Source organism: Marmota marmota, unplaced genomic scaffold (genome assembly GCF_001458135.2).
Source record: "Marmota marmota marmota unplaced genomic scaffold, marMar, whole genome shotgun sequence".
NCBI lineage: Eukaryota > Metazoa > Chordata > Mammalia > Rodentia > Sciuridae > Marmota > Marmota marmota.
Genome location: NW_026000093.1, coordinates 21,037,678 through 21,062,981, shown reverse-complemented (window position 1 = coordinate 21,062,981; position 25,304 = coordinate 21,037,678). Strand labels below are relative to the sequence as shown.

The 25,304-nt window shown below is 36.4% G+C and overlaps 1 protein-coding gene across 11 annotated transcripts in view; it reads left to right on the top strand.

Annotated features, from left to right (window-relative positions):
• Ncoa2 (nuclear receptor coactivator 2) overlaps nucleotides 1-25,304 on the top strand; it is a 176,052-nt gene that overhangs the window by 63,503 nt on the left and 87,245 nt on the right. For 10 of the 11 annotated variants that reach the window (XM_048783035.1, XM_048783031.1, XM_048783032.1 and 7 more), the window contains 2 exons: nucleotides 14,142-14,246; nucleotides 17,119-17,291. In XM_048783035.1, coding sequence (XP_048638992.1) covers nucleotides 14,161-14,246; nucleotides 17,119-17,291 — 259 coding nt within the window. In that variant the 5' untranslated portion in view covers nucleotides 14,142-14,160. Of the gene's footprint in view, nucleotides 1-11,132; nucleotides 12,856-14,141; nucleotides 14,247-17,118; nucleotides 17,292-25,304 lie in introns of those variants that run through there. The other variant, XM_048783030.1, reaches the window with a different exon arrangement.

Here is a 25,304-nt window from a genome sequence, read left to right as displayed (position 1 = left end):
TGTGTGTTTAATACTTGCAAGATATGGCCAAACAAGATGTAGGCTTTACAAAACAAGTGTTCTTTGTTCTTTTAGTGCAAAAACATTTTAAGATTAATAAATTTTTAAAAACAAAGGTGGAAAGCAACACATTATAAAATCAGAGAAGTTTGTTTAATCTTTTTAATGCCTATTCTAGACTGCTCTTATTAGCCCATCAATTTATTATTGTAGTATACTTCAAGCTCATTTGGGTTTAAATTTGTACTAACTACCCAAAGGGTAAATAGAAACTATCAATCTTGAGTCTAGTTATATTTTTATTCCACAAAGGGAAAAGAAAACTCTGCATTTCTAGCTTTTCTTGGCTACTGTGTATATTTCACAAAGTTCCCTAAAACTAGAGGGCTCTCTGGCCTCTTACTTTGAAGTTAGAGAACTGAGCTCTGTTGGCAGTCTTAATGATAGCAATATGATTATGCTTCTGCAGACAACTATTTGTGTTCCAGGTTTGAAACTTAAGCTGAAATAAAAATCTCTCATAAACTTCACATTACGGTTAATTTTGGTGATTACTAAAATCTTACATTTGAGAAAGAAAAACAAATGTTTATCATTTCAGCTCACATTTTCAGATATGAAAGTAATTTAAAATTTCTTTTCAAATAATTAATTCTTTTTTAAAAATTTTTTTAGTTGTTGATGGACCTTTATTTTATTTATTTGTATGTGGTGCTGAGAGTTGAACCCAGTGCATCACGCATAGTAGGCAAGCACTCTATCACTGAGCCACAAGCCCCTCAAATAATTAATTCTTATGGATAACTTTTTAAATTCAAGTAATTCTCAAATTTTTCTGTAGGGTTGTGTTAGTTACAAATAAAAGTGCTTAGTTGATTTGGGATTGGAGACCAACAGGACTCTATTGATCCAGAGCTGCCGTTTAAAAAAAAATAATAATAATAATTATTATTATTATTATTATTATTAGTAGTAGTAGTAGTAGTAGTAGTAATGGAGATTGAACCCAGAGGCACTCTATCACTGAGCTAGAGTACAGCCCCAATCCTTTTTAAAATTTTTAGACAGGGCTTCACTAAGGTTGCTGAGTTTGGCCCCAAACTTGACAATCCTCCTGCCTCAGCCTCCTCCCAAGTCGCTGAGATTATAGGAATGCACCACTGCATCCCACCCTTTTTCTTTTTAATAACAGCCATTACCTTAGAGCAAATACTGCTTAGATTTATCATAAGACTTGACAAAAAGTACGCGTAAGAATATGTGTAGTGAGAAGATGAACCAGAGGTCTTCTCAAACCAGCTTTTCCCTCCATCCTCATTTTCCACTTGTATAGAAGAATGGTAGAAAACAGAGCACATCGAAAGCATATTTTAAAAAATAATAATTCTTGCATGTGTTTTACCCTAGTAAGGAAATGTCATTTATACTACCAAAAGGGCTATAACTATATATCTTATTTTTTTCCTCTAACTTTAAGCCCTTAATTTAGGTCCTATACTTTTCCCCTGCAACATACTTAAAAGTTTTGGCTCTACTTTCTTCTCCTGTTAATTAGAGATAAAGAACTCTAAAGAAAAGAGTTGAGTGAGTGTAATGGAGTAAAGGGAAGAAGAACTGAGTCCCATCAGTGACTGGGGTGGGAGGCAGCAGTGTAGGCCAGCCGCCCCTGGCACTGCACTGGGCCCGCTGATGAGGAAGGTGGGTGCCAGGAGGATGCCCTGATTCAGAAGAAGTGTCATTTTAATTGTAATATTCCATGGTGGGCTCGGAACAAGAGACTGGGAACCATCAGTTATTCATGACAATAAGTAAGGTATTTTTGTAACTTTTGCTGAAAAGCTCTTGCTCTAAAAGAGTCACACAGGGGAGGAAACATGAGAAAGTTCATAAAGTTAAAGAGAATAGGATATAGTAAAGAGTCTCAACTATCAGTTTCTGACTTTCTGTTAAGGAAGAATTTAGTATAAATTTGGAGAAATGTAAATTAAGATATAGTTATAAGTATACAATTATTGTATACTTATGGTGGTTTGGAAATTACTATAGAAATAGCCCTTGATTAACCAAAGGAAATAATTTATACTTCAAATTTTGTTGCTAAATCTCATCAGTAAAATGATCTCTTTTTTCATTCACTTTGGGCAGTCTTTATGCAACTTAGTGTATAATAGGTTCACCTTTTCAGGGTTCTCCTAGAAAATCTGCATGAAAGCAATATGTACACTTATAATTTGCATCTTAAAGAGCTGGTTTTATAAGAATTTCTCTTTGATTTGCGAGGACTTTGTTTTTACCAACAGCACAGCCAGGTTTCTTTCTCTTCTTCCTTCCCTCCTTCTCCCACTCCTGTCTTTCTTTTTTCTTACTGTACACTCATAAAACTGATGTATTAATGAAAAGAAATTTGGGAAATAATAAATTTTTAATTACACTCATAGTCCTCATCAAAATAATTTAACTGCTAATACTTTGGTAACTTTTCTTTTTTTTTTTTTTTTTTTTTTTTTTTTGGTATAATTTTCCTCTCCAACTGTTTTCACCAACAGCTTAGATTATTTCATAAATATCCACATACTATTAAATTCAAATAATATCTATTTAATTAAATAAGCCCTTAGTATGTGCCAGACTCCTTTATATTTCCTACTCTCAACAGCCTCTATATCTTATTATTTCTCCAGTTTTACAAATGAAGAAATTGAGATCCGATGAGGTTAATTAAATAACTTCTTCAGGTCATATAATGAAGTGTGGGTATTCCAGGGATTCCAAACCAAAGTTGACACCAGAGGATGTACTCTTAGCTGTGCCGTTGTACAGCTTTTCTTATGTTTTACTTTTTCCCCTCATTTTTTATTGGTACATATAGTCGTACATACTGATGGGATTATTATAACACATTTGTACATGCACATAATATAACAATATTATTTGGTCAATATCACTCTCCCGCATTCCCCTTTCTCCCTCCCTGTCTCCTACCCCTTGGTCCCTTTCCTCTACTAGTCTTCCTTTGATTTTATGTTTTCCTTTTTCTTCTTCTTCTACATGAGAGAAGTCATATGTTTTGCTTTAATGGTTACATAATAAATTGTGACTCTTAGTTTTCTTAGAAAGATTGCTCAGTTGTCACCCATCAGAGAGGACTATATGAAAATTCCCCTTAACTCCTTTTTTTGGACGATGGGGAGGGGGCTTACCGGGGATTGAACCCAGGGGTGCTTAACCACTGAGCCAGAGTCTTGCTAGGTTGCTTGAGGCTGACTTTGAATTTGCAGTCCTCCTGTCTCAGTGTTCTGAGCTGCTGGGATTACAGATGTGTGCTACCATGCCCAAGTTCACCCCTTTCTATTTTAAACTTGTCCTAATCCTACCTTATTTATCAATAAAGAGCTATATCTATAGCTTTAATCACTATCTTATATAGTAAATATTGTATTTGTTTTATGATCCCTCGACTACCAGCTTTTCACTTGGAACCTAAGAGTCATGGACTTGGTCTGTTTTGTTCATTGCTATATTTCTTAAATCATAGAACTGTGCTTGGCACATAATAGATTCCAGTAATATTTGTTGAAGGGCTGATGACCTCTGCCCTCAGTTGAGCTTTGTGTGAATTCTGATTTTCTTGATCAGTCTCTGTTGGACTCATAGCATGGAATATCCTCATGATTTGCATTCTCTTCTATAAACCAAGACCTGATGCAGCCACCTCTGAGTACCATGGGCTGGTGGGCAACTCCAGTGTACCCCATGTTTCTGCAGCCAGGTGTGCCCACCAAGAGCTAGATTGTTTCCAAATCAGTTTATGCCAGTTATACCTGTTATTCTAATTGCACAATTTAATTAAATATTATGTAACCTATTACATGCATTTGAAAATATACATTCATTTCTATGAAATTGGGTTCAATATGAAGTGGACAAAACTTGCTACTAAGTGGATATATGCAGCACATTCATAATAAGCTGAGGAAACAAGAATGGAAACCCAGACTTAAAAGAACTTTTAAGAACACTTAAGTGTCTATAAGTCCTAGGTTTATTTTAATAAAAATTGGAAATAATATTGTCTTAATTATGGATTGATTTATGCAAGATAAGCACTGAAATTCCAATGAAGACTAATACCTAAACTTTCATGTTGAGTGTTAAAATGAAATTATTAATTAAAATAGTATGTATCATTTTCTATAATTATTCTTCATAACTAAATTTTTAAATCAACCAATTACTCTTTCTGGTTATGTCAAATAAGGAGTTGTTTTTTTTTTTAACTACTTAGAATGAAACTGAGCATTCTTGGTGTGCCAGGGAAAATTCTTAGCTGGTTTTATTTCATTAACGTCATACTGAATTCAGTAATAACAATATTTCCTTTGTCTTCAGGGAATAATTGCTCATTAGTTGAGGCATGGTTTCCTTTCTGCACTGGAATGTGAGCTTCAGGAGGATAGGGACTTTTGTATGCTGTGTCACGGCTCTGTCCCCAATGTCTACAACAGTACCTGAAGCATTAATTATTTATTGGAGGAATGGACGGGTGATTCTAAAATGTGTATGTATTTTATAGAAAGAATCCATTTTGCATTTTACAATGATACTGGAACATTTTTAGAAAAACAAAAAAATCTTTCAAATTATGTAGCCACTATTTACTAAGTTAAAGTAAATCCATATGCAACAAAATGAAACTGAACCCCTTTCTCTCGCCATGCACAAAAGTGAATTCAAAATGGATCAAGGAGCTTGATATCAAATCAGAGACGCGCCGTCTGATAGAAGAAAAAGTTGGCTACGATCTACATACTGTGGGGTCGGGCTCCAAATTCCTCAATAGGACACCCATAGCACAAAAGTTAATAACTAGAATCAACAAATGGGACTTACTCAAACTAAAAAGTTTTTTCTCAGCAAAAGAAACAATAAGAGAGGTAAATAGGGAGCCTACACCCTGGGAACAAATCTTTACTCCTCACACTTCAGATAGAGCCCTAATATCCAGAGTATACAAAGAACTCAAAAAATTAGACAATAAGAGAACAAACAACCCAATCAACAAATGGGCCAAGGACCTGAACAGACACTTCTCAGAGGAGGACATACAGTCAATCAACAAGTACATGAAAAAATGCTCACCATCTCTAGCTGTCAGAGAAATGCAAATCAAAACCACCCTAAGATACCATCTCACTCCAGTAAGATTGGCAGCCATTATGAAGTCAAACAACAACAAGTGCTGGCGAGGATGTGGGGAAAAGGGTACACTTGTACATTGCTGGTGGGACTGCAGATTGGTGCAGCCAATTTGGAAAGCAGTATGGAGATTTCTTGGAAAGCTGGGAATGGAGCCACCATTTGACCCAGCTATTCCCCTTCTTGGTCTATTCCCTAAAGACCTAAAAAGAGCATGCTACAGGGACACTGCTACATCGATGTTCATAGCAGCACAGTTCACAATAGCAAGACTGTGGAACCAACCTAGATGCCCTTCAATAGACGAATGGATAAAAAAAATGTGGCATTTATACACAATGGAGTATTACTCTGCATTAAAAAATGACAAAATCATAGAATTTACAGGGAAATGGATGGCATTAGAGCAGATTATGCTAAGTGAAGCTAGCCAATCCCTAAAAAACAAATGCCAAATGTCTTCTTTGATATAAGGAGAGTAACTAAGAACAGAGTAGGGACGAAGAGCAGGAGAAGAAGATTAACATTTAACAGGGATGAGAGGTGGGAGGGAAAGGGAGAGAGAAGGGAAATTGCATGGTAATGGAAGGAGACCCTCAGGGTTATACAGTGGAGGGGGTAGAGAGAGAGGAGGGGAGGGGAGGGGAGAGGTGGGGAGGGGGGATGGTGGAGGATGGGAAAGGCAGCGGAGCACAACAGACACTAGTATGGCAATATGTAAATCAATGGATGTGTAACTGATGTGATTCTGCAATCTGTGTATGGGGTGAAGGTGGGAGTTCATAACCCACTTGAATCAAAGTGTGGAATATGATATGTCAAGAAATTTGTAATGTTTTGAACAACCCACAATAAAAAAAAAAAAGCTAAAAAAAAAAAAAAAGTAGAATATACTGATTTCTGAGGCAGGGAATGTAACTCAGTGGTGCTTCCTTAGCCTGCACAAGGTTCTGGGTTCAATCCCCAGGACCATAGGAAAAAAATATAAATATACTGATTTATGTAATTAAACTCAAGTTTATAAATTTCTCTCTAAGTGAAAGTATTAAGAGTACTGAATAGGAACCTTCAGTACCCACATTACAGTGGTTAAGAATTGAGGAACTGTTTGGATTTGCTTATAAAAGCAAATTAAAACTTCCATGTGGCCTTGGTCAAATTAAATTCTCTCTTCTGTACCTGAATTTCTTCATCTGTAAAATAGTTCTAATCATGTTATTATAAATTTATATATGCAAAATATGTAGGGTGCGCCTGACAACATACTAAGCACTCAGCAAGTAATAGTTTTTTAATTAAACCTGAATTTGAATCCTGACCCATTATTTATTTTCTGTGACTTAGGTAAATTCTGTGGAAGCAGGTCAAAGAGGTTAAATGATGTGTAAAGATAGATAGATAGACATAGATACATGTCTCTATGTATACACACATGTACCTTAATATATCTTCAAGATGGGGTTTTAAGCAGGAGCTAGGTACAGAGTGCCTAACTCATAAGTTTTCAATACGTGTTAGCCAGAAAAACAACAAAAGAAACATATCAGAGAGGACTCACTTATCTGTTCAGGAATTTTTCATCTCAAAGAAATCTAAGATGGGTTTCAGAATAAAGAAAGATAATTACAGGCTGAGGGTATATCTCTGGTGGTAGAATGCTTGTTCAGCATAGAAAAGTCCTAGAATTCCAGCACCACCACCACCAAAAAAGAAAAGAAAGGAAAAAAAAGACCAGAAAAAAATAATTTTAATCTGAATAAGTTATGAAAATCAAACACAAATACTACATTATTTTCTTTCTTGTTTGCCTGTTTTCCAGAATGCTTAAGCCTTCAATGAAAACTGGTTTTCAGAATACTAAATAGAGGCTAAGTATACCCTGCTGGAAAGGGAAGGAAAACGTTACATTATGGGAGGAATGCAACTTCTTCCTGTGATGTTTTCTCATCTGAGGCCTTATTAAAACCTAATCTTGCTATTCCTGGACATATTAGCACCAGCTGACGTCCTTGGATATATAAGCAGCCCAGTGGCTGGCTATGTTAAGGAACTTAGTCTATGAGAATTCAGAAAGTAGAAACCATCTCAGGCCACTGATGTCAGACTAGACATTTTCCCCGTTGGTAAAGAGTATAGAACAGCTCTCTGCTACTCTGTACTGAGTTTTTCCTCCTTCTTTAAGAGAAATGTAGATGATGAAAATGTTACAGCAAAATATTTGTGTCACCAGTGAACATGAAGTTAGCCATTTATTTGATTATTGCAGCATGTGTTAAAGAGCTGCTGCTGTCCATTTGCAGCCTAATGTGTTTATTACAGTCTTCCCAATGGCATCTTGAAGTGTCTTTCAGCTAAAAAATTCATGAGTATTATTGGCTTTCAGTCAGAAAATGGAATTTGTCTTCTAGTTACTGTCTAATATACCACTTTGAGGCCATTATACAAAAGTAAATCTAAGAGCAGAGCATATTGAGAAGGAAGGAATTTTCAGCTTAAACATTTGTTTATACACTGTTATTACTGTTTCGTGGACTAGGATACAGCATGCAGAAGGTAGGTGCTAAAGCCCTTTTACTTGGAGAGTAGCTGTAGTTGTAGGATATGTTGTTTTCTTTAATCCTGTACCCAACTGTAAACTGCTAATATTTTACTATTGAAAATCATGTTCTAATGAGAGGAGTTTGTGTCTGGCATTTATTGCAGTTATTTCGAAAGTCAAACGTACAGTATATTGCAGTAAACTAGAAAGTTGTATTGAGCATTTGTTTCCAAATAAGATGTCTTTTATTCTGGATTTATTTGCAGTGAGTCTTCTTTAGCTTTGCATGCTGTTGTCACTGTATGAATTAATGTGCAGTTTTATGAGTGAAACTGTAGGTACAGACTGTAGTTTGTCTATAATACAGACTGTATGATGTGAGATAAATTAAAATTCTATTATGTGAAAACCAAGAAGTGCCATAGTGTTATATAAAGATAAAATTAAAAGTGTTCTTACGATCTAGTAAAAAGAGTAATAATGCTTTGGGGAAAATATTATACCATTTTGCCAACTAAAATATCTTGAAATGTTATTTAGTACCCTCTGTCACTGTGTTAAATGCATTACTTGTTTGCCAGCAGGAAGAAAAAGTTTGATTTTTTTTTTTCCATGTGCTCTCATTCCTCTGTTTAGTAAATCTACATAGTTCTACTTATTTTATTTGCACATATGATGCTTCTTTCTTTGTATGCCTCAAAAATATATCCTTGCATAGTCTGTATAGAGTATTTATTTAACTGTTGCCAAAACTTGGGTCTTGCCAAAATAATGTTTGCTTTGGGTAATTTTAGCCAATTAACACTATTTGGAAGGAGGTGTTTCCTCTCCTCCATCAATTGGGTGTCTTTATCTGTGTCATCTGACCAGCTCCCAAGGTTTGGCCCACTGTTTTCTACTTTTCTCAGGAATCCACAGCTGAAAAGCACATTCTGTTTATTGAAGCATTAGATACTATGTTTCTTTAGACTTATCAGAGACTGGCCCAGAAATTTTTTTTGTATAATAAAGGGATCCCCCCCAGAACACAGTATACTTTGAGGGAAAAACTGGAGTTTAGAATGAGCTAATGTTTTCATTTTTTGATAAATCAGTACAGAATGTACCTTTAGCTTTAAGGAGGGCATCTGAGCAATTACAGCTCTCTGGAAGATTATCCTTTTATAGTTTAGTAGAACAGAAATGGAGAAGAATTTAAGTGGTGATTTATGTATATTTTTATATTGCTTGAGCATTTCTTGGTCTTAAAAATTTGTGTAGAATCAGTTGACACATTACATGATGATTTCATATATCTTTCGCAAAGAGAATTCAGAAAAAAGAAGGAGGAGGACTAGGAATGTAGTTCAGTGGGCGAGCGCTTGTCTAGGCTGTGGGAGGCCTTTGGTTCCATTCCCAGCGTGCGCGCGCGCGCACACACACACACACACACACACACAACCTGGAAGGCCTTGGAAGCTGTAGGGGCTTTCTGCTCTCCTCAAGAGCTAGACTAGATGATTTAACAGGTAGGTACTCCTCTTGGAGGTGTTAATAAGAGAAGTTGTTTAAGCAGCTCTTTGTGTTTTGTTTCCATATAAATTTCATTGTATCTATCATCTCAAAGTAAGAACTCTGAGAGAGTACCTGACTTTTTGCAGATACTTCTTAGAGCTAGCAACAGATCTGATGTTCAATCACTTTATTATGTGTGGATTTCAGCAACTGTATTATCCTTTAAGTGAATTTGTGCAGCATATAATAAATCTGACAGTTTTACAGGTGTTGTTTGGAAGATGGCCTACACTGATAAAAGATAAAATACACATTATCGTTTACATGAATTCTGGATGATTAACTAGCTTTAATGGTTGTGAAGCTGTTTAGCAAGCAATAGCTGTGTTACCTTATAAGTTATATGGATGAGTTCTATGAAAGAAGAATGTACTTTCAAACCACATTAGGATTTGACTTTTTTTTTTTTTTTTTTCTCTCTCTCTGTCCTTAGCTAAGGATTTGACTGGCGTTGTTGACCCCTTCCAGAATATTGTTACTTTTTAAAAAATAAAACTTGGTGAATCTTGTGGCTGTAGCACTTTCCTCTATAATCTAGTTCCTACAAGTTGATATCAAAGGATAAGAAGGAGGATGTACTGTCACAGTAAAGTTTCAGCAGGGATATTGTGTGGTTATAGATAACAAGAATGGACAAAGAGAAACTTCTTTTCCAGTTTTGTCCTTCACAACTCCCAACATCTGGTAGAAACTGGTTTGCTTTCAATGACTGTAATTATCATCAGCCCAAGAGTTAACTGGTATCATTTTCAGTTTTTGATTTACATTGAACAGTTTGAGAACTGAGAGTGACATGTTCAAGAATTTTAATTTCATGTGAATGTTGAAAACATACAGAACCCTTAAGGAACTGTTCATTTAGGGCTGGCTACAAAATAAAATTTTAAACCTTAAGTGCTGCACTGCAGTATTTTCCGTCTTCTACTTTTTCATTGAAAATTAATTTTTAACTTTGATTTACAAAACATGCATTAATACTCTTCTCTCCATTTAGATTATTTAACTTTTGATATTTTTCTGTGAATAAGTCTAAAAGGAAATCACTTTTCTATCTGACCTCTGTCTGTCTACCTGTGTTGCTGCTGCCTTACCCAGTATTTTGAGTTGTGGGGAAAAAAATGAACTCACCAGCCCTCGCCACATACTACGAGTGAAATGCTGACACTCACTGCCAGCCAAGCCTACACAGGGTGTTAAAAATATCAGACAGTCATCTGAATGAGAGCGCCACAGTTCTTCTCCTAGAGCACCTCGTTAATGAGGCTCACTGTTATTTATTTGGTTCACTCACTGAAGAGCAAGTCATAAATCCACGTGTCTGCTCCAGGACAGCAGCTACCGCTGGCTGCCTGTCACCCTCTTACCACCCTCCTCCCTTCCATGCCCCTACCTTAAATTCTCTCCCTTCCTCCTTCACCCACCCCCTTCTTTCTTTCCTCTTCTTTTTCTTTTTCTTTTTCCTCCTCTTCTCTCAGATCTGTCTTCTTTTTGTTTTCCCTAGGTGACTGGCAGGGATTCAGATGGGCCACCCCTGTGATGTTGGCAAGTCCTCAACCTGATGGGGCCCTGCAGGGGACTCTCCTTTCCTTGACTTGGCCAAGTCCTCTGGGCCTTACCGTCTCCCATCCACCATTTTTCCCTTTAGTGGTATTAGGGTTGGTTGGAAATATCTACTGAGGACTTACAGCCCAGAGAAAATTGTGCAGAAAAGAGGACATATGGGGCAGACACAGAAAAATTAAAAAGCCATCATGTTCATAAAGCAGAAGCCTTGAAGATTTTGAGGAAATGTGTTTAAGGTACCATCACATAATGAAAAGAGAAACTTGGCTTAAGTAACTTACTTCAAGAGTAAATTAGTGATGTTTTGAAACTTCAGAGTGAGTGGTTATACACTAACTTTGGGAAGGAACAAGCCAAACAAAGACGGTGTGCTGAAATGGCTCTACTAAGACTGGAGAACCCACACTCCTGCTGTACTCCTCATCTCTAGGCCCTGTGCTGAGTGCATCAGTGCTGTCTCCTCATGCATTGTCACCGTTATTAACATATTGTGGGGAAATTTTAAGTACATGATGCTGATCCTAATGTTCAACCCCCAAACTGAGTACAAATAACTAAGTAAGATAGTCATTTATTTTAATTGTCCATTGAAAAGCTTTCTGATCTTTCTGGTAGTACTGTACTTTTCTAATATACCTGATGATACTCTGGGGGAAAAAAATAGCTATTTTCATCAGTAAAAATTTTTACTTATACCTGCTATATGGGACATTATGCTAAATATTAAAGATTATATTTTAATGTCATATAGAAAGCTGCTTCCAGGGTGAAATTTACCTAGGTTATTTGTTGAAAGCTTACTTAGGTTGGGTATGTAATGTTTTTTCCCATATGCTCATGAGTGAAACTATGGGAACTGTGTTTCAGAAAGTAGTACTGAAAAATGGAATGTTTATAGGGTATCATCTGAGAAGGGCTCTGATATTCATTCAGGTTTTTTCTTTTCTGTACCTGCAAACCTCCTGCAGTGGCCTGGCTCCCAACCCACCTATTTAGAATCATATGCTGTCCTCAGGCTAGGCTCCATACTTCCTCTTTAACAGCCAGTTCAGCTCTCTTTTCTCGGATCTCGCAGTACAGAGGAGTGCAAGTCAAATGTATAATATATATTTGTCCTTATTGGAGTGTTTCCTATATACAAATTTATCTCTCCTGTCAGCCTGTCTTCTTGAGAGCAACATTACTGTTTATGTTTCTTATGGCACTGAATCTCATTTACAGTGGCAAAGTAGTCTTTGTTGAATGAATGAATGAATGAATGATGTTTAGATAAAAGGAACAGAGTCAAGCGCAGAAGCCCATACAAGGCAGAATTTGTTTCTTCCCTGACCTTGCCTGTGCCTTTGTGATAGATGAAGAACAGCTGATGTGATAAGGGGGCTCTTTGCTGTAACATTAGTTAAGAGTAGGAGTTCTATAAGCCTGTATATAACTCCCAGTTTTGACATTTACTAATCCACCTGGTAGCCTGTGCTATAGATGCTAATGACTGTCTCCATTTCACAGACGAGGTCATTACAGCATGAAGGGTGAAGTAGCTTGTCAAGGTCATACAGCTGACCAAGTGGTGAAGCTCAGACATGGATACTGGCCCTTGGCTTCTCTGCAATACTACCTCTCATAATCTGTCTTTGAATCTGTAATTTGCTGGGTTACATAGTAAATACTAAATTAATAGTAACTAAATACAGATTATACTTATTATCAGGCCAAAAATGTGAGCACAAAACAGGACCTTGGGACTTGGTTACATTACTCCCTCCAGCACGAAGCTCAGGCTTAGCTTTCAAATTGTATCCTCCATGTGACCTCCTGAATTGTGTGATTGGCTCAACCTTCCTCAGCTGATAGGCTATTTCTTCATTCTACTTACACATGACTCTTTTAAATAAAACAATTGGCTCTACTGCCCTCTTGGATCAGAACAGTGGCCAGAAGAAACAGTTGCAGTGAGACTGGACAACTCAGACTCCACGGAAGGAAGCAGTTGGGCAATTTAATTGGTACGTGGTGGTGATACCATGATGGGTGTCAGATACTGCATTCCTTAGCCTGCCTCGCTCTTTGTCCTTGCTCTTGATGGGCCCATTGCTCTCTGGTGTCTCCCTTAAGTTCTTGGTTTTCCACTGACTTGGCCTTCTCTCTGACTTTTTCTGACCTAGAAAGGTAGAAAAGCCACTATAAAAACTAAAGGAGAACAAAGATTATTTAGAAGCCTGGGGACAGAGGAAGGAGAAATAGTATCAAATGGGATTTCTAGGAAAGGTTTTTAAATGGTGACTTGTATTTTGGGGCTGCATTTGTTTTTTTCCCTTTCCAAACAATTATTAAGCACCTTGAGGTCTTTTCTGCTGTATTCATACTTTATTAGTCTCTCTGGCTTTTTTGGTTCTTCATCTTCGTGTCACTCCCTCATTCTTATATGGTCCCAGTAGTATTTTGGTTCTGTTAGCGATGACCATTGTGAGCACAATTATTCTCTTATTATGAAAAAAGTCCCACATACTCCCTCAGAGGCAGTAGTTCCCCTGATTTTGGAGTGCGTGAAGACCTTAGGTGATAGCAGCTAGAACCAGCTGAGGGGAGGAAAGTCTGCAGCAGCAGGATGTGAGAGAGGAAGCCACCCAGCAGTGTGCAGGGAGGGATGCCAGCTGCCCTGGAGAGAGGACACCAACAGAGGAGCAGTGATGCTGTGGCAGCAGGAGAAACCTGCACATCAGCTTCTTAGGGAGGCAGGAAGAGCCTCCATTTGAGGGGTAGGAACTTGGGGCCACCACAAGGGTGTCAGATCTACCTGGCTAAATTTGGAATCTTTTAATCAAGTGTTGTAGCACTGCTGCGTCCTTGGGCTGTCTGTCATGGGTGAGCTATTGCAGCATAGACTTCACATTGGCTAACCCAAAACAGAGACTGGGAGGAACCCCTTACTTACAACACCTGTCATTTCCACATGGTGCAAGAGAGCCCCTGAAACTCTCTCAGTGGCCCGGTCCCAGAGCTAGCAGGTTGTAGCTCATGGTGCTGTTGAAATCCAACTCCTGTTTGAAGAGTTTGGGCCCAAGGAGGTAGGCTGCTTTGTTTCTTAAATGTTTAAATGTTAATCCTTCCATTTGCTTTAAGCAAGGTTAGAAAAATATATCAGACATATCATTAGAAAAACATGCACGTATATCAAAACAATGTGTTGATTAGTGTTGTCAAATTTCTTGTTAAAGTCAGAGTTCTTTAACTGTTGGCAAAATCATCAGATTCTTTATCATCATCTCTTTATCTGTCTTTTTAATTTTAGTTGCTGATATGTGTTCAAGATGAGTGGGATGGGAGAAAATACCTCTGACCCATCCAGGGCAGAGACAAGAAAGCGCAAGGAATGTCCTGACCAGCTTGGACCCAGGTTAGATTCTTGCTTGGGGGGGGTTGGGGCGGGGGGGGCGGTGGGATGGTGAGGGATTGGTATTTTATGTTAAAGCTTTGCATTTTTCTTTGTTATTTTAGTATCGATTTTAGTCCAAATACAAATATAGTATTTAATTTTCCTCCTTAACAGTTAAACTTTTAAATGTTTTAGCTTTTATTTTGAATATGCTAATCAGTTAAAGATTTTATTCTTTATAAGAAAAAGGAAAGCTATATACTTCTGATGTCCCCTGTGTATTTGACTCTTAATAACCAGTTCATTCTATAATCTTGAGTTTTCATATTTTCTTTTCTGCTAGATCATAGAATATTGTAACCAGTAGATCCTGTAGTAAAAAGATTTGTTCTTCGTGTTATACTGGGTTCTTATTTGTTTGCTGAAATCCATTTTCTTTTGAGTTAAAAATAAAGATGGTGGACCTTCAGTGAAAAACAAAACAACTAAATAACTTAAAGCAAGTTTTATTTTATATATTTTGGTTGGAAGTGTATATTGTTAGAACCTCCATGTAGGGTAATTTGGCAGTATTGAAATTATAAATGCATATCCTCTTTGAACTAGCAGTTCCACTTCTAGGAATTGTTCTAGGATGTGCTTTCACATATCCAAGTGTACATTTGTGGTTACTCGTAACAACATTGTTTATAATTATAAAAGATTAGGCAAAAACTGAATGGAGAGAACTTTAAACAGCTGTGGTACATCTGTAACCTGGAACACAACACAGTGATGATGAAGAATGAGAACATTCTACTGGTTAATACAAAAACGATCGCTTAAGAATATTGTGACATAGAAATAACAGGTTTAGAAAGTGTTGATAGAGCATACCACCATATGTACAAAAAAGGAATAAAAAGCATCTATTATTTATCTTGTTGTAGGATAACCAGGCAATATAATTATTATCCATTTTGGTGGATGAGAACTTGAAAAAGAGGGAAGAAAGGTAGAAGAGAGACTTTTTAGTCCAATAAAATATTTTAAAAGTTAAATGAAAACAGCCTTTTCAGGGCTGGGGATGTGGCTCAAGCAGTAGCGCACTCACCTGGCATGCGTGCGGCCAAGATTTGATCCTCAGCACCACATACAAACAAAGATGTTGTGTCCCCTGAAAACTAAAAAATAAATATTTAAAAAAAAATTCTCTCTTAGAAAAGGCTGTTTTCTTTTTTTTTAATCTAAGAGCCAGTTTAATTAATATATATATATATATATATATATATATATATATATATATATATAATCAGATAGAGAGACAGTAGGGAAGAGGGCTAGGAAAAGTCATCAAGAAGGAAACGAGAGGAGTGTTTTATATTCCCTTCTCTCCCACTCTGGTTGCCAAGCAAAACAAGCCTATCTCCACATCCCAGCCCAGGCTGCTGGGTGCTGCCTCTAGATTTTCTAGTGCTTCCTGGTAAACCACAACTTTCTGGCTGTCAGACTGCATTTAATATGCAGGAATCCTACCTAGGGAGGCAGTTTGATAAATGGAAATTGTTCCTGGTAACAGGCTGTTGCCTACTTGATGCCATGCTGAGCTGGTGCCATGGTTGGGTATACTTGTCTCTGAGCCTCTGCCCGGTGCGCTCTCAGGGCTCTTTGTAATCCAGTTTCCCTTTCTCACCTATTCGTCATTTATTTATTATCCTGTGCAATGTGGGGGTAGTATGGGTGAATTGGAGGGTAGCAGAGGAAGGCAGAGGGGGCCAAAATGGGAACTAGGCTCTTCTAAGCCTTCAACCACCCCGTCTTTCACAGCACTTGATAAAATGGTGTAAAAGTGAGATTTGGGGGGGGGGGAAATCATCTTTTCCCTGCTCTTCTAGTAACTTACTTGGTGATCCGGATAAATCATATAGCTGCTACAAAATGAAGAAATTATGTTAAATTTTAGGTGTATTGTTTAATAAAAATAAAACTGATGGAGACAAATACATGGACATATTTTACAAATTTCCAAATCTTTAAAGTTAGTGTAATATGTAAAAATACAGAAATCTGCTATATATTAAACACCTGGCTTCTCTTCCTTATTGTATTGTTTTGAATGCATTTAGTGCACCTCCCATGACACTTGAGAAAATAATTATACGTTGTTATTATCAAAAGCAACATTTGAGTTGGCAGTTTTGTCATATTCAAATAGAGGATTTTGTCCCTTCCATTAACTTTTTAAAACTTTTGCTGAACTCAGACGGGTTGTTTGTATTTTGCATGTCATTCAGCTTGGACAGTTAACAAATATCCTAGGTCAGTTTCGCTTTTGTTTCGAGCTGTATTGTGACTTTTTGAATTATCTTTAAAGGGCTACTGGATTTGATTGCTATCGTCCTAAAAAAGTTCGAAACCATGAAGATTTGTTTTCATTATTTATGTTTTACCAACAATCATTGAAATGTATTTATACTTTTAACTAGTTTAACTTGCCTTTCTTCTTTTACTAATCTTAATTTCAAATATTTATAAATCTAACCTCTTCTACCTTTTTTAAAAACATTCCTTTATTTATTTGCCAATAAATTGGAGTCCAAGTGGTATGAAACACTGTGTTAAGCACTATAGTAAACAAAATCATGGAGAATCTTGTCATGTTGAAGCTGATAGTAGAGTGGGAGAGGTTAAGCACATTGAACAAATAATCACATAAGTAATAAATGTATAATTACAAACTGGTATAAGTTTGAATTTTTTAAAACATGCAAGATTTTAGGACAAATTGGTTTTTTTCCTCCTAAAGTGCTTCTGTGTTTATATAGGTAACTCTTGTTTGCTGTGTTTTATTAAAACTAGCTTATTGTGTTTATCTTTTCATATGCTTAAACTAAAATATGTTCCTTCTTTTTAGCCCCAAAAGGAACACTGAGAAACGTAATCGTGAACAGGAAAATAAATACATAGAAGAACTTGCAGAGCTGATTTTTGCAAATTTTAATGATATAGACAACTTTAACTTCAAACCTGACAAATGTGCAATCTTAAAAGAAACTGTGAAGCAAATTCGTCAGATCAAAGAGCAAGGTAAGAGGACTGAATTAATATCTTAGAGAGTAGAGTTGGTTTCTGTTTTTCTATGTGTGAGAAGTCCGTTCAGAGTCCCTTTCATCCATTTCTTATGCTTAAATTATTGATGAGGAAATGATGTCACAGTATAAGATGAATGCAAGTATCACTTGCCGTGGTTTATAAATAGGCTTTATATAAAATTCAACCATTCCCTAAAGACAGGGGAGACTGAGGTGAGTCAGGGTGATCTAACACTTCATATAGTGAACTCAATTAGGGGGGCCCACTGGTTCTCCTCCCCCACTTGAAGTTTTCATAGCTTGCACAGTAAGTGACTGTCATAATTTGTAAGTAAGAAGCCAGTTTGAGATGGAAACCAGAAGTAAGGAAGTGAACCACCTCCTGTTTCAGCTAGTCAGCATATTTGATTAAGTCTGAGTCTCAACTGGCCATGCCACTGGATTAGAATTTCATATCCTGAATGACAAGAGATTCGAAAGGCTCTAATCTCCAGTAAAAATTCTTTTGTGAAGTCGAAACCCAGAACGTGACAGCTTTCTTCCTGTGGTTTTCTTTTTTTCTAAGATAATTTTATGCTTCTCTTCTTTTGATATTTTTGCCTACAGAAGAAAAATTAAGAAAATAATATTTTGAAAACACTTTTGATTTTGTGGTGCCAAAAATAAATCTTCGGCATGTATGAGCAGTGTCTTGGTGCTCAGAACTAATATGTGCTCTGAAGTATCCATATGCTCCTTTCCTTCAGGGCCAGGGAGATTATCATCTCTTGTTTGTTTTTGAATACATCCTCTTCAAGGTCATAGTTTTTAATCTACCTTTTATATAATATTTGAAAAGGCAGATTTTAGAAAAAATAGTTTGTCTTTACAGATAGATATAGGAGCTTCAAACTACATTTGCTCCTGATCAATCATAAAATCTTGCTACCTGTTAGTATATTATCATCATAGCATTTTTCTTTCTTTTTTTCTTTTTTTTTTGCAGTGCTGGGTATGAGGTAAGTTTTAAATAGAACTACATTTGTTTTATCTTCTAAGAACTTTAACGTATACATATAGCATATACAACTCATACCAGTCCACTCTGAAAATCAGCCTTTATTTTCTGGTTCCTCCATCAAAATTATACGTAGTGCTTAACATCCAAGGGGATTCTTGTTTCAGTGCCCATCTTTTCATCTCCTCTTTCTTTTCCCTTTTAGGGTTCACTAGTTACCAAACTTTACTTTTAATCTCAGTTTTATACCATCTTCATTTTTTGTGTCAGCATGTAGATAGAGTAACATTCCTAGAACTCCTGGGAGAGATGGTTGGTTGAAGTTTCCTGTTTCTAGTTGCTTATGTCATTGCAGTAGAGAAATCCTTAAGCTGCTTGTTTCAGGTTTCTAAGAATTTTGAATGATTCAATTTTGTGAAAACTGCATGTTAGGTAGCACTTTCATGTTTTAAAACAATCATATATGTTTTTTTAACCACTACAGAAGTCTTATGCAAGTTTTTAAAGTTTTGCAAAACCTTGGTAATTCCCCCTTCAAACCATAAAACATGTTGAGATGTGTCATGCTGGTCCTGTGCCATGCCTTAACTGCAGTGTTAATAATAAGGCTGCATGCCATAACCACCCAAGAAGCAGCAATAATAAACACCCTGTCACGGCGTATTCTTCCAATAATGCTTCTGCTAATTTGAAAAGCAGCATGTTTTGAAAGGGGAAGCAAAAGTTAAATACCAAACAAAAAAAAATTGAAATGCACAAATAGAATTTTGAATTCTCAAGTAATCGAATAGTTTAAGAATATTCCTGGTATAATAAATTGTTGTTTAAAAAAAAAAAAAAGCAGAATCATATTAAACAGAAGGCAAATATGGGTTCTGGTACCACTTAGGAGCTTTTTGACTCTGGGCAAATTATTTTCTTTCTCTGAAACAGTCTGCTCATAGAGAATTGAGCACACCTAGGTCACATGGCTGCTGAAGAAATTATGAGTTGTATACCTGTCGTAGTAAATGTTCAGTTCCATATTAAGGAAGAAAAACTATCCTTTATTTCTTCACCTTTATTAAAATCTTCAGACAGTTAACCCTTCCTTCAGGTAGAAAGCAAAAGGGAAAAGGTTGAAGGATGGTTATTAAAATCCTTTCTCCAGAGCCATTTGAAGAAAGTAAAATTTTTCTGTAGCCAGAGAACTTTGCACAGCACATGCATACCTCTGACATTCAGCCAAGATCCAAGAGCAACTACTGAATCAGGCCTAAGCCCTTCCTTCTCACTCTGGGTCTCCCCTGTCCCTACCTACAACTGCTTACTCTACCAATTAGTATAAGTAAAATGCAACTATCATCTTTTCATCATTATCCAAACTTAACTGATTTCAGTTGCACTTATCAGCCTGAATAAAATTAATTTGGGAGTTCAGGAGAACATGCCCATTCCATACTAAGTCTGCATCCTAAGAAGTTAAGCTGGTGTGCATGAGGTGTACTGAAAAACAAGCAAGGCAGGACTCATCATCATGGAACCCCTATAGTATCAGAAGCTATACACATCAGCCAACCATCTTTCCCTCATCAGCTGCCCCTCAACTCTCCATATGCTTTATGGAAGAGGAGAGAGGAAAAGGGTATTTTTAGAATGGCCTAAAGGACAGAAATTTGGAGGCGAAAATACCAGCTGTTTAAATTAATGAGCATAGTAGATAGCAGCCCCCATGAGCATGCATGTTTCAGTGGACCTTGTGGAAACAGAGCAAGTACACACAAGAGTTTGATGCGACTAGTGTGATCACTTAAATACGGAATTCCATTTATGTTGGTGGTTTTCCATTGGCCAGCGTTCATAGGTCCTTAGTTATTAACTAAGTTAGGAACTTAGTAATTAAGCTAGACCTTCTGTTATGACTAGCTAAAATCTCTTTGGGAATTTTTTAATGCCACAGAAGACTTAAATAGTTCTTACTGTGTGCCAGGCACTTTTGAAAGTACTTAGATTTGGTAACCTATTTTTCATTCAAAACATGCCACAGAAGAGGTATGTTGTTTTCCCCCTTTCCAGGTGAAGAAACTGAGACAAGGGTAGTTAACTAGTGTCTTGGCAGAGTCACATTCCCTAAGCAGGACACGGATGGAATCCAGGAAGTCTGGCTCCAGAGTCTGCATTTCAACCATTGCAGCAGCCTCCTACCCCCACCCCCACCCCAGAGGCACTTTACCACCGAGCTATACCCATAATGCTTTTTTATTTTTTATTTTAAGACAGGGTCTCACTAAGTTGCTAAAGCTGGCCTCAAACTTGTGATTCTTCTGCCTCAACCTCCCAAATCACTGGGATTATAGGCATGTGTGCCATCACACCCAGCTTCACAGCAGCCTTTTGATGTTAAAATGTGATGCTTATTTTTATTGCTATGATAATGATAAACATTTAAAACTTTCGTCTTCTATAACTTAGAAACAGCAGTCTTAGACAGCAAATATTCTTTTTACCCTAATTGGAAAGACTGATACTGCTTCCATTCCACAGAAGAATTATAAAAAGTATGAATAATATAAGTGGTTTAATTTTGGATTACTGTGCTCAATTTCATTCTCTTTAGTTGGAAACTTTACCATTTGTGTAGAAAACACATGGTGATTCCTGTTCTAGAAAAATAAAATTGAAATGTAAAATGACTTTAAAAATTGGGGAAGTTTTAAAATGAATACATTGTTACTGTTGTGTTTAAAGTAATACCTCCTCTGTTAGCCCAAAGTAGCCACAACTTTCTCTTTTTCCTAAAATAATTCGAATGAGTTTTTGATTCTGCTCTTGGTGTTAATATTCTTTATAACTGACACAAAAAGAAAATTTTATGTACATATTTGCTTTAAAAAGTGAATAATTTGTAAGTGAAGTCAGTTTTGTGTTCCCCCACACACAGCTGGAAAAGGTCCTGTGAACTTCAGTGTTCTCATTTTTGCTGAAATCCTGTAGCTAAACTGTTGAGCTGTCTGAACCAGGTTTACATCCAGGTCAAAGGTGTTGATTCCCTGGATTCTTAGCTGGACATTTTCCATTTGTGTCTTTCTTCCTCTTGCCTTTGGCTTTGGGAGGCTGACTTTCAGGAATTATGTCAATGGATCTTCATCACCTTTTCTCTTGTTGGATATAGTCGATGGGGAGCTCCAGGAAGAGGTAGAGAAGGAAAAGAAAGTCTCTGGGAGCCTTCCTGGAAGGGTAACCTCAAGCTGACTCTGATTCTTCCACAAGCTTAGTGTTTCACTCAGGATAAGCCTGTGTAAGTCTCACCTTGAAGGATCTACCCACATCCCTCCCCTCACATCCCTGCAGACCTTGGGGTGATGACGGCTCCTAGGCTCTTTCTGGCCCTGGGATTCTGAACTCTGGTATCGAAGTGCTCTGCCTCCTTATGTGTTTTATTGAACTCACCTTGATCTATTAAGATGAGTTTTATTATTTGAAAATTTTTTGCTTCTCCATTTAAGTTCACTTTTGGTGCAGTATATTTGAATAGGGAATTTATTTATCAGTTAATGGAAAATCAGAGCTGGGCATGGTGGCACATGCCTGTAATTTTAGCTGCTCAGCAGGCTGAGACAAGAGGAACGTAAGTTCAAGGCTAGCCTTGACAACTTAGTGAGACTGTCTCAAAAAATTTTGAAAAGGGCCTAGGGAAGTAGCTTGGTTGTAGAATGCCTCTGGGTTCAATCTGCCCCAAAAGAGAGAATTGGTTTCAAACTTTTTGTTGTTGTTGTTAAAGCAGCTTTATTAGTGAGCAACAGAAATGAAAATGTATTACAAAAACCTGTGTTGGTATAAGCTAGATTGAGGGAGAAGTTACTGATTAGAGCTGACAAGATCATTTAAGTGATATAGTTATGATTATTTAAATTATGTAATTTTGGTTTATAATGCTGATATGAGAATAGTAGGATTCTATATTGCTTCATATTCATGTGAATTTGCCCTAATATTGAGGATAGCATCAAAAAATAAAGAAGCATTTTAAGGGGGGAGGGAGGCTATTGATATGGTGGAGTCAACAGGAGAGCCAGTTATTGAATTCTCAAAAATGTTCAAGCCAATTGTTAAGCACAGCCATTATTAGTAATCATATAGACTTATAATTGAATTATATAAAAAACAAAGCTAAGGAAAACTAAAACTTTTACTGTATTTTACCATTGTCTATGTTCTAGAAACTATTTGTGTTTTGCATTTACATGGTTGGAATACTATATGATCTTGCCTGTTGTGTGTATATTCCTAAATCTCAAGTAATGTTACATCACTGGATTGAAATCCACTGTGATGAAAATATTCCCACCATAGGAACTGGTACACAAGCAACTCAGGGCTTGATTTATTCTTTTGTTAGCCGTCAGTCTAGAATTAAGAAAGTAAAGGCAAAAATGTTAATAATTAACTTCTAACATTTTAACATTAAATAGCCATGCATGTGGGGGGGGGCGCTGGGGTTGTGGCTCAGCAGTAGAGCACCTACCTAGCAGGTGAGAGGCCCTGGGTTCAATCTTCAGCACCATATAAAAATAATGAAATATAGGTATTATTATGTCCAACTACAACTAAAAAATAAATATTAAAAAAGGGGCCATGCATGCATACTCACAAAATGTTACTCAGTTCAACAAAGGTGTCACTCATGAATTGACAGTTTAATTCATGCATCTTCATTATTTTTTTTGTCTTAATCATTAATTTAAATGGAAATTTCAACAAACATTCATTTGGAACTCTGCTCTTTTGTCAGTTGTAATAATGGGTAATACAAGAATGTGGCAAAAACCAACAGAAGCATTCTATTCGAGAATCAATTGGCCATATTGAGTTTATTATAAAGAGAATTGTATATTTTATTATCATTTATAAATTACTATATATCCTTTACGCTAGAAAAATTTATAATAAATTTATTTATTATAATTTATTATGCATCACCCCTCCAAAGTCAGTTTTTAAGCATTTGCCAATATACTGTTGGATGAACAGGTCATATTGGTAAATGTAGAAATTCATAAACTAACAGAATTATTTTAAAATTCAAGGAAACATTAATAGAAACAACTGCAGCACTTATAAGCAAAGTGTAGAACCTATTAAAAATGTATGCTTTTCCTTCCTGTTCTTTCTTCCTCCATGTTAAATGCATGAAATTCTTATGATGGAAATTCAGTTATTCAATACTAAAGCATAGTCATGAACTCATAGCTGTCACCAAAGTAAGCAAAAGTATTCTGGTATAAGATCCCTTCCAGCAATAGGATGTCTGTAAATCCGGCTTTTAGAGGTGAGGCTTCCAGTCATTGCTTATGTTCCATGTGATAAAATCTTACAGTGAAGGATGAGTCATCAACTAGAAGGTATAAGATTAGTGATGAACCTACTATCTCTCTTCCCCAAGCCATGTGCAAGTTTGTTAACTTCTCTGAGCCTTTATTTCTAAATATGTTAAAGGGGTATGCCCACTTCATAAAGTTGTCTTGTGACGATTATGTTTGATAATATTTATAAAGAGCTATACCTAGTGCTTGGCACATTGAAAGATTTAATTAACAGCATTTTTATTACTCTTATCATTGTTTCTGATGTTATCACTTGAAAGTATCATTTAATCTAGATTTTCTTTCTGAGGACTTCATAACAATTTTGGGATATTTTCTTTTATAACTTTAAGCTTCATATTCTTACAATCTTTTCATTTTAATACAGATATAAGTAGAAGCTGTCAAAACTGTTTAGTCAGAAAAATCAGAAGTGTGTCACTTCTTGTAACCACTTCTGAACCCTTCCCACCAGACCTGTTACCACTTGACTCTAGTCTGCTTCCTGCTAGTCCACATCACCTTGGGGACATTTATAAGAATTTTACTTTAAGGGGAACTAAAAAGGGCAAGAGTCTTGATAGTTTTCACTTCATCCTTCAAGCAGGAAAGAATCTGGCCCTAGCTTACTTGAAGATCTAAAGCTGTTGTATGTTTATGTTTATGTTTCATGCATCTGGAAAGAAACTAAATTTTATTTCTTTGATAATAAACTTAGGCTCAGCAATCTATACTTGATACTGTAATTTTTAATGAGATAAAATATTTTTCCACTGAGCTGGACTTAATTCATTTTTATGTGGATTAATGGTTCACATTATTAATAGAATCATTAAAATCAGTGAGCAGGGATAGAATTCCTATTGTCTTTTCTCCTTGGAGTCCCTTCATTATTTTATTTCATTAAATTACATAGAAGGTGTTTTGGGGTTTTTGTTGTTGTCATTATTGTTGAACAGCTTTCAGGTGAAAAGGATATAAATCATTTAATATATCCTAATGCTTTAGGATTTTCACAGTTTGTAACATGAGCTCTCACATCAAGACTTCAACTGTCTAACAGAAAGTAGAAATCTCTTGTTTTCTTGCTTACCTTGTACTGGAATGAAAAGAAATTAATTCTGATCCTCCACTGTATATATTGGTTTTCTCCAAGAACAAACTTTCATTGGATAAATTTTTTATCAAACAAATACTATCTGTAAGACATATTCTCATTGGAAGGAATCCAGTGATCTGTAAGTATCTTATGTTTCTTTTCCTTGGAGCTTTCACTCATTTGGGAGGAAATTAGCTTGTAAACAGCTAGCTATAGGACTGTTAGGGACAGTAGAAATGAGTATGATTAAAGAAACTATTGCACATTCCTGGATAATTTATCCTAAAGAATTAAAGTCATCATACTGTAGTGATACATACATATCCATGTTTAGAGCAGCACAATTCACAATAGCCAAACTATGGAACCAGCCTAGGTGTTCATCAGTGGATGAGTGGATAAAGAAAATGTGATGCATATACATAATGAAATTTTATTCAGCCATAAAGGAAAATGAAATTATGTCATTTGCAAGGAAGTGGATGGAACTTGAGAACATTATGTTAAACAAAATAAGCCAAATTCAGATGGTCAAGCAAGGGTTGTTTGTTTTCTCTTACTTGTGGAAGC